Source organism: Mangifera indica, chromosome 9 (assembly GCF_011075055.1).
Source record: "Mangifera indica cultivar Alphonso chromosome 9, CATAS_Mindica_2.1, whole genome shotgun sequence".
NCBI lineage: Eukaryota > Viridiplantae > Streptophyta > Magnoliopsida > Sapindales > Anacardiaceae > Mangifera > Mangifera indica.
The window spans coordinates 3732468-3743370 of record NC_058145.1 but is presented as its reverse complement, the minus strand read 5'-3'; the positions used below and the strand labels follow the sequence as shown (position 1 = coordinate 3743370).

The 10903-nt window shown below is 34.1% G+C and overlaps 1 protein-coding gene across 1 annotated transcript; it reads right to left on the bottom strand.

Annotated features, from left to right (window-relative positions):
- Positions 1-5139: 5139 nt before the first annotated feature.
- On the bottom strand, positions 5140-9033 carry LOC123225604 (splicing factor-like protein 1). Its single transcript, XM_044649698.1, has 2 exons — positions 6510-9033; positions 5140-5479 (listed from the first exon to the last, which is right to left on the bottom strand). The coding sequence occupies exon 1, from the start codon at positions 8907-8909 to the stop codon at positions 6546-6548; it is 2364 nt and encodes a 787-aa protein (XP_044505633.1). The 5' UTR covers positions 8910-9033; the 3' UTR covers positions 5140-5479; positions 6510-6545.
- Positions 9034-10903: the final 1870 nt, after the last annotated feature.

Genomic DNA, 10903 nt, shown 5'->3' with positions numbered 1-10903 from the left:
CTAACGCTGGTGGTTCACAGATTTATATATTTAATTAAAAGTTTGAAAAAGGGAAACAAGCCATTGCAATTGGTCAGACCGAGCCATGCCTAATTTGGCAAGGGACACCGTGCCAGCTCACCTCGAATATAAGACTCAGGGCATGGCTTGCAGCCCCCTGGGTCATGCCTCCATAGACCTTTTGGTTGACTAACTCGTTAAAAATAATTTTTATCATTTTTATATATAAATAATTTTAATAATTTTTTCATTTATGATAAAAGAAAATTATGATTATATGATAGAGAAAATTAAACCAGTAAAATAAAAGAAATCATACATGAAATCATATATATTATGGTTTACAAGTGTCATACATTTTCAGACTCTTTATATCTAAATTCTTGTAATCTTCACATATATTTTTAACAACACAATTTTGTAGTTTAAAATTTGTTGTCAATCAATTTTTTCATGTACATAATATTTGCAAGAATACTTGGCGATAAAATTATTCTTGCATCATCCAAGATGTATCAATTTGCACTAAAAATTGATGTTAATGCTACAATAAACATTAAGGGGCCGTTTGATTCCAAAATTTAAAGATTACTTTGATAATCTATCTTTTATTACCTTATTTAGTTTGTCAGTTACAAAATGTCATATTAATCTTCTATCACCAATGTTAACGTAATAAATAATATATGTGATAGTCTTTTTACTACCATCACTTTAGGTATTAAATTTTATTATAATTATATTATAATTTATTTTTTTTAAAGAAAAATAAATTTATTTTTAATTAATATAACAAATAATATAAAAAATATTTAAAAATAATTATATTTAAGAGCATTTTAATAAAATAATTTATTAATACTCTTTTATTACCCTTAATCAAATACAATAATTATTTATACCTATCAAATTTTATCAAATATAATAATAATTTATATTCAATAATCTTCTAAATAATATATCTTCAAGGTAATCTATTTATTTTGATAATAAAACATTATCCAAACTAAACACCCCCTAAAGACGTTTGTAGATCATGTGACAGAGGAAAGTACATGATAAAATTTTTCTTATGTTTTCACCGTGTAAAAATATTAAAACTATCATTTTCACTTACTATTTCAACTAAATAATATTTATATAATTTGTAAATTCACTAAAATTAGAAATTAAACTTACAGATTGTTCACTTTTCATAAGAATAGACTACAAACGGATTTTTACCTTTTGATGAGCCTAATAAACTTACTTCTGGTTGTTGTTTGTGTAATATTTTTATATATTACTTTATAAACGGAATAGATTTAAAATAATAAATCTCTATTTGTGCTCATTGTTAATTATAAGGGGTTTCTAGATTTTCCCAAATAACAAAATTTTTACTCATAAGAAGCGTTTAGTTTAGATAATATTTTATTACAAAAATAAAAAAATTATCTTAAAAATAAATTACTTAAAAGATTACTGGGTATAAATAATTACTATGTTTGATAAAATTTGATAGATATAAATAATTATTATGTTTGGTTAAAGGTAATAAAAGATTACTATCAAATTATTTTACTTAAATGCACTTGAATATAATTATTTTTAAATATTTTTTATATTATTTGTCATATTAATTAAAAATAAATTTATTTTTGTCTCAAAAAATTAATAAATATCAATATAATTATAATAAAATCAAGATTATCTTTAAATCCCTAAGGTGAAGGTAGTAATCAGATTACCACCTATATTCCTGTCACGTCACCATAAGTAATAGAAAATTATTGTAATTTTTTATTACTGACAAACCAAATAAGAGAATAAAAGATAGATTACCAAAATAATCTTTAAAACTCATAACCAAACGCCCCTTAATAATTTTTTTATATGATCTAGTATAATAGATGCAGAAAACAATAAATGTGTATTGTTTAATAAAACTTTGTGAGCTTGTTTCCAAAACCAAGCTTACCAAGTAAACAAGGAGCTTGCTAATTAAGACTGCTGCTCTGTTAACAGTGTTGATTGTAAATGACAGGCAATGTAGACCTTGCCCTAATATGAATTCTGCAATCCACGACCGATGAAACACAATACTTCCTAAATAGACAATACATTTTAAAAACAATAAAATTATATACATATATTTTTAATACACAATTAAATATACAAATGATTTATCAATATGTGATTATATGAGTTTAAATCAAAGATTAAAAAAAAAACACTCAATCACATGATGACACATTATTTGTACACCTGATTATGCACTTAAAATTGTGCACATATATCATTGCTCTTTTGGAAAACCTAGCTGCTAATACTACAGGCAGAAGTCCATCATATGTTGACCAATCAATTATAGTAAAAGAAATTTCAGGTAAAGACGACATTTATGGAGAAATATATACAGAATTTCTATACCAACCAAAACAGGTGGGAAAACGTAAAAACGCAAAGAACATGTTTGTTTTAAAATCCATCATACGAACTAGGCAAGAAGCTTCAACACAAACAAAGAATGGCCAAACACCACAGACTAAGTTCGCTGCACAGATCAAACAGAAACGAGGGCAGAACATTCTGAGTTTCCAAGCTCAAATCCTAAATGTTACTTAAAACTAACAGCTGACACACCAAATATCTTCTTCAATGAGCATCCACAACTTGTAACGGCAATGACTACCTGGCAAACTTCTTATCTCAAAGAAATACACCCTTACGGTTAGCACAAAATTACAGATAAGTTACAATATAGATAAACCGGTATTACACATTCCAGGAAATGCTTTAATACAAGAGGATTACTTAAATTGTTGTGTTGAGAAGGAGAAACTATTCAATAATTTGAAAAAAAACAACATTGCAAAGTAAAACTATGGCTATGATCAACAAGGACTTGCAATTTACAATTATAAAAAAAATGACAGCATTAGCATAACCTAAAATGTCAAATATATAAAGCAGGTTAAAACCCAAACAGATAGTTTTATGTGGTAATAAAACCCAAAAACATCTTTGACAGGAGCCGACAGAAACTAAGCCATTAACCTAACTATATAGCAGTGGTCCAACTACTTCAATATCAATCAAACGAACTAATCAAAAAGGTCAAAAAAAGATGCAGCTGGCTCCTGTTTACTGTTGTCGTAATTCTTTCTTCAAAACGAACTAAAAGTTTTAAAAGCATGAAAAATTTTCCAGTAACAATAGATGCAGAAAAAAGAAAGTCATGCCATCATCAAATGAAGCCATGAATTCACTACAGCTAATATACGTCTGCACAAATTACAAATAAAATACTTGACAATAGTTCTATACTTCTTCAATACTAAGAAAGCAGTTCTTAGTAATAGGATGTGATATTCCAAATTATGTAGGGGCATACAATTGTTCTTCAGGACAATTACATTGTTGCAAAGTAGATACATAGCAATTAAAAGATCTAATAAGATAAATATTCAATCATACACAGAAGCCCTTTCTTAGATAGGAAGTTGTTAGAGGTCTTTGAACCTTGATGCAACATAAGTCTAGAAGCATTAGTATGTTTAGAATGACTTATCCATAGAAACATGCATTTTCCCAAAAAAGGACTTCGTGCACATCCATTATACATTAGCTATCAACTGGCCACTGATATTTTGGTGCAAGTTGGAAATCATAAAACCAAGCTCACAAAGGCAAGTGGAAAAAAAATTAGTTGATGGCTAACGATATAAATATTAAGACATGAAGATGCACACCCATAACTGATCAGCCTCTACCAAGCCTGACAAAGAACTGACATGAATAAGCAACACCAATTTTGTAACAGACATTGGATAATAACAGTTGAATGTTCACTAAAATTGAGAATTTTTCGCAGTAGAGCTTGTTACACAGCTGGCCCCAAACAAAGAAGTTTGAAACAACACAAAAACTGATAAGTGAAACAACAAATGTAGCCAATGTATTTGCCTTACTGTTGACAGACAAAATAAATACCAAAAATAACAAGTATATCATAAGGAGGATGCTTTTTTATTTCAATGACATAACAAGAAAATTTTAAAGATGCACTTTCGAACTCAGAATTACCAGAAGTCACTCATTCTTGAGTAGCTTTGGAATATTCATGAGCACATACCCAGCAACCTTTTAAAAGATATAAACTTATCTTGTTCTATTGTCAGTAATGATCACACTTCAAGTGCAAATCATTTTTGGTAATAAAGAAGCTAGTTTGCAATACAAATTAAATTACTTCAATGAATTTGAAACTACTCGATTACTCATAGTCCAAACACAGTAACATTGTTCTACCACTTCTTTGAGAAAAGAAATAACCACTTCAGGGTTTGACACTGCCAAAAAAACATATTATTCAACACAGCGATAGCAACATTTCAACTAAAGTCCAACAAACATGGGTAAGGTTCAACACTCCTATCCTCTGTTGCTCCTCCCCAACTCTGAACCAGCAAATCCCAAAAAGCCCTAAAAACCATATTTGTCAGTTACATAAAATGGTATTCCCACTCTTTCATAAGTGGATCCTTCCATCCCATCATAAATTATGGGCATCGTGTCTTCTTTTAGAAACTAGACCAATTTCTATTGAGCTACCTTAGTAAGTCTGCTGGTTCAATTTAAAAACATCTATTCTCATTACTATTGAGATTTTCTTACCTTCACAGATCTTATTAAATAGGTGAAACAAAGAAGACAGATCTGTCACTGGTAGAACCAAGTTCCTAAACAAATGTCAGGAAAATATTAGTTATTTATAAATTTTTACAATTTCTAAGACCATACACAAAAAATCATTTTTTGATAAATCCCACCAAAACTAACATCCAAAACCCATGATTACCAATAATAACAGTTTAATTACCTGCCATATAGAAACTGAAAAGAAAGATCAGAATAGGTTTGTTTCTAAAAAAAAGAAAAGAAAAAGAGGAGTCTGGAAAATATATAAACAAAGGAAAAATTAAAAGCTTCTACCACGTACCCCAATGCCTTCTGTTCCTAAGATATGCTTACCTTCTTGCCACGAAACCATGCCACGTAAACTTCAGAACTATGCAAGTAGATAGCATATACTTTCACAATAAAATCAGAATTATCACAAAAATAAAAGTGAGCTAAGCCAAGTAGCCAAATCAGTTAAACCAATCAAGTAAAATACAATTTAATAACAGAAAATGTCAGTAACCAGTTCACACAATAAGAAGGAAAATATTAGCATCCACACATTATAAAGGAGGCAATAAGCATCCATAGGAAACAAAATTAAGTCCAACATAAGAGCATTGAGTTTTAAATGATATTGATAAGCTTTTAAAATGGCTTCTCCAAGATGCAATTATATGAACCGAACTTCAGCGAAGTCTCTGCAAATGTCATAACAGAACAGCAAGGTTAAAGATGTGAGTCCCAAACTTCCAACAAAGTCATGGCAAGAGGTAAGAAATCAGGTTCATATGTGCTCCAAGAAACATCAGGCCTGTAAAAGTTATCCAATAATAACAAAGAGAAAGGGTTAAGAGACATAAACACATAATTCCAACAAGGTGAACACCGCTTTTCATACTTATCTCACAAACTAAATTGACCATACGGGTGGCCAAAAAAAAGAACAAATAGTAGATTAAACCAATATAAGGATGTGAAAACCATAAACAGAATGGTATATTCAAGCATCATCACATCATGTAAAATCCAACATTTCATAGAGCACCAAAATCACAACAAAAATACTTTTATTTTCAATAGTGTCAAATCTGAACTATTATGTTAAGAGAGCATGCCACATACTTATGAAGCAACAACACTTATCTCCCTATAAAACCTTCAAATACTCAAAAAGACTAGTGAGAATACCAATATCGAATATCATAAAAATCTAAATGAAAATGATAAGATATAATGAAAACTAGTCAAACTACATGGTCAGGATAATTGCATTTGTTATTCTCTGCCCTGGCAGTTACCACTTATCAAGCAACAAGAACTGTTAGTACTAAAATTTAAAATTGGAAAACAGTGTTGATGGTGCAAGACATGGCTTAGCAATGTGGAAAGGATAGTTGATAATCACCCTACCCTATAATCAACAATAATATTGCATTCTTAGAAACAAAAGCCTTAGACAGTCAGCCACAATATGACATAAACTAATCATAGATTGCCAGGAAAATATGAAGCAACTTTTGGTGCATAGTATAACTATAGCTTATATTCAGCTCTAAATGCAAGGATTGGTGAAACCCAAAAACAACAAACTGTTTTTCCAAGGAGAGTGTTTGGAAAATCTTTTATCATCTACCACAAGAAAAGTAAACAATTGAGACATAAACACACATCTGCTTAATTCCCACAAGTCACATGATATGACCACTCAGGTCATATTGTCAAAGACATTTGCATCTTCAAAGATTATCAATTAGTAATATGGAAAACGCTTGAAAAAATTGGAAAATTTATCTAATATTATATGCAATCACCAAAAGAAAAATCTAATAGGTTCAAATTACCTCTCAATTAAGAAGCAAAACTTAGAACGACCCACATCATTTCATCTCTGCCATAAACTTCTCATACTCAGCATCTGCACCATAAGTTGTCTTTTCTGCAGAAGAAACAGGAGGTGGCACTGAAGGATTAGTAGCCCAAGGAACATTACCCATGCTCTGTGAATGGTCCACAGTTGAGGATGGAGCAGGTGGAGGGCGAGGAACTGCACTGTAGTACGGAGGGTAACCTAATGCAGCAGTTGAGTATGCAGGTTGAGCATTTGGCGGCATTGGTGCCATGGAGCTTCCATACATATTTGCTGATACGGTTGAAGCAGAAGTGCTGCTTTCAGATTGCACCCCTGGTGGGAAGCTTTGTTGTTGAGCTTCACTTGAAGTCACAGTCTGCGATGGAGCACCAGGGGGAGACATCTGCACAGGTGGAGGATACTGTACTCCATATGGGGGCATTGGTTGACCAGGGACAGGAGGGTACGAGGTTGAACCAGGAGGAGGAGGAGGAGGAGGAGCATAAGGAGCATAAGGTGGAGGAACTGGTGGTCCCCATGGAACAGGAGTCCCAGTGTAGCTTGCTGGTGGGGGATTAGGAAGAGGACCACCAGGTGTAAACTGCTGTGATGGATAGCCACCAACTGGCTGAGTAGAAGCAGGGTAAGCAGGCACAGTTGAGGCTGGAGGGCCTGGAGGTACAGTAGGCTGAGGCGGCTTACCGGCAACTCTCACAGCTATAGTTCTCCCCTCAAGGCGGTAACCATTCATGCTTGCAATAGCATTATTAGCCATCTGAACATCAGAATACTTAACAAAACCATAACCTTTGCTCAATCCAGTAACTCGGTCCTTAATAACCTTTGCCATCACTATATCACCAAATGATGAAAACAACCTAATCAAACCATCATCATCAAGTGTAGGTGGCAAATATCCAATGTACAGATTTGTATCATCAAATTCCTTGATGGGCTTAGCTCCAACTGAACCTAGTCCAGGGTGTGCTGAGCTCCCAGTATTATTTTGCCAAGGTGGATTGCTTCCAGAGGTGCCAGGACCTAAAGCCAAGGTAGAACCTTGTTTGGTAGCTGATTCAGGAAGAGTTCCTCCTAACTCCGCCAAGAAATTCTGATATTCATCATCCATTTTCTTCCCAGCTGTTCCCTTCACCGGACAATCAATAGTTGGATGGCCACCATCACCACAAATCTTACAAAGAACATCACTCTTAAAAGTTGAAGTTCGCGAGGGACATGCATACTGCCGATGTCCTGGCTCACCACATAATCGACAATACTCCTCATCCCTTATTGTCCCATTCAAGGCCGCAAGCTCCCTCAACTGCTGTCTTTTATGCTCGTTCAAAACCTCATCAACTGGTTGCAACAACTTCTCTACCATTGCAGCTGCAGCCTCAAGTGATTCCTGAGTCTCTGCCTCCACCAAAACATGCAAATCCTCATTCTCTGATGGGTCTGGCTTCAAATCCCTCTTCTGTTGCAACCTGCCCTCTTTCACCGATCCTTTACCACGAATCACTATCTTTGCACCAGTCTCCCTCTCCATTCTCTTTTGAGTGTTTCCTCTCGGTCCAATAATCAGACCAATAAAATTATACCCAGGATACTCTTTCATTGGTATATAAAGCTTCTTCTGAAGTTTTGGAGGCCTATAATCCGCTGGTGGCTTGAACGCAGGATTTCGTTTAATAATTTGAGATATAATCTCCTGTCTCTCTTTATTCAATCTCTCTCGTGCCCTATACTCTCTAGTATTAATCCTAATTCCCATATTATCATAAATGGGTTCAGGCGAAGGACTTCTCTGCCCTTCTGGTCTATCATCTAAAGGCATACCAGATTGCATCATTCTAGAAATTTCTAGTAACCGACTATTTAAAGCTTGAATTTCCGGATCAAACTCAATACCTCCAGTGAAGTCCTTCATAAAATCCGGTAACTGAATCACCGGCTTCGGCTCGTCATCCGCCCACCGTGATTTCCGCTTCTTGGTCCCAGTCCCCGAGTCATTATTATTATTCCCCTGGTCGCCAGTGCCCGACTCAGACGGCGGCGGATCCCACCTGCTACGACGCCTTCTTCTGCTAGTGGTCTCCTCCTCACCTCCCGATTGATCCTTGTCGGTACCGGAATGAGTGTTTGTTAGACCATTTTCCGACAATAAAGGCTTCTGCTTAACGTAATCGGCGATAGCGTTATTATTATTATTGTCCTCGACGTTGTTGTTATTGTGGCCATTCTCGGACCCGTTTTGCGGAAATTGAGAATCGGGAGCGAGGGTTTTAGGAGGGCTTTTTGAACCGGGATCTAGGGTTTCTGATAACGCAGGATTTTGATTTTGGTTGTAATCTAGGGCTTGAAAATGACGATTGGATTCGACAGATTCCATTGAAGCGAGCGAGGCAGAGACAAACTTGTGTCGGTTAGATGTCTATAATTGCTAAGATTGCGAAACAGCTATTCGCCTGTGCTCTCCTATTCGAGTTTTTATGGTGGTTTGAATGAAACCAAAGGTGTAGATATAGTATGTTGTATGTATATGCGTGGCGGATTCGGATCTCAAAAGGCTGCTAGGGTTGGAGCTTGGATTCACCCGGTAGGGTTCTGGTAAAATCGGGCTGGGTTGTTGGACTAGGCCCAATTCTGTCTATCCAGTTTGTTATTTGTTCCGAGTTTTTATTTGGGGAAACTATATGAATGGCTAAAACTCAAAAATTTCTCAAAATTATTAAGATGAATGGAAAATACCCCTTTTTTTTTTTAAACGACCGAACTGCCGCTATATATAAATTAAGAATTTTACATAATTCCCCTTACATTTTCGACATATTCACTGTTCAAATTCAAATAATTTTGGGTCTCCCATGGGCGAAGCAATTTCTATTGATTTTTGTGTATTTTGATAACCGAAAATAGTAAAGAATATCAGTACATCATCCATATTTTTGTTTGAATCAATTTATTGTTAAGAGTATTGGATTTGAGAGAGATTTTGAGGTTTAAATTTTTAAGGTTCCGATTTTGAATAATGCATAAAATATTTTAATTTTTGGGTGTTTCGATTGAAATTCTTAAGGGATTTTATGTTATAGGATGTGTAGATTTCGTTTGTGTTAAAATTAGAGGCTGAAATGACGAATTTTAACCAAAAAATTGGTTAGAACTGTTGGCGATGGGGTTCGTGGGAATAGTGAATCCCACGGACCGAATGAAATCTCCCATAGGCAAGAAAAATCGCTTATGGGATGGGCCAAAAATTTAGCTTTTTCAAAATATTAAGGGCCAGAGAGATAAGGGGGAAATCTATAGGGGTCCATGTGAAATTTTACATAAAACTGTGGGTTGATATGTGAAAACCATAGGTTGGGGGGAAATTGATTTTTTTTAAACTGTAAGACCTATAAGAGATTAGAAAATTGATAAGGAGTAGACACGTCAATTGGGCCGGGCCAAATGGAGGCCCGGCCCAGCCCGATACTGTTTATATATATATATATTTTTTTTCCTGGGCAACATAAGTAAAAGGCAGCAGAAGCAAATTTTGGCTTTTGCTGCCTTGCGGCAGAAGTAGATTCTGCTTCTGCCAGGCAGAAGCCTTTGCATAATTTTAAAAAAAATTATTTTTTTAAATAAATCTATTTTATTTCTTTTTATTTTCACTTTTATTTATAAATCTTTTAATCACTCAATTTCAATTGTTTCATTATATTTTCAATTTCATGAACTTTTTTTCGAAAAATATCTAAATTCATAAATAATAATTATTTATTTTTAAAAAATTCAGAGATTTAAATATAAAAGATGAGTAGATAAATATTATATAGTAGATATATTTTATTTATGTTTTGTAATTTATACTGTATGTAAATTAATTTATTTGTACTATGTTATCAATTTATAATATTTTTCATCATATAACTACGGTATTCCTCCGTTACAAATGAGGGATTATAAATAAAATATTCGGGATACTGTTATCGGTTTTAATAATTGAAAAAAATTTATGTTAAAAAATGTTAATTAAAATTTTTTAAAAAAAATTGATTAAATGGGCCGGGTCAGCCCGATTAAAGCCCAACCCGGCCTGGCCTCATTAAGGCCCGTTATTATATGGGTCAGGCTTTGGGCCTTTATATTTTAATGGGTCGGCCCAACCCGAAGGCCCGTTACTGTTTGGGCCTTAGGCCCGACACGGCCCATTAGCCCGATGGGCCGAGCCGGAGCCAGCCCGGCCTAGCCCATTGACATCTCTAATAAGGAGGCAAAGAAAAAATATTTGACCTGTTTGAGAGTAGAAATTTTGTAAGTAAATTGATATTGTTCACATCTAGGGGTTTTTCAACGTGTAATTTTTGAATTTCATATCTGTTTTTCCTGTTTTAG

What these genes read in the sequence shown, in the direction of transcription:
- LOC123225604 (XM_044649698.1), bottom strand. Translation starts at nt 8,909, where the DNA reads ATGGAATCTGTCGAATCCAATCGTCATTTTCAAGCCCTAGATTACAAC.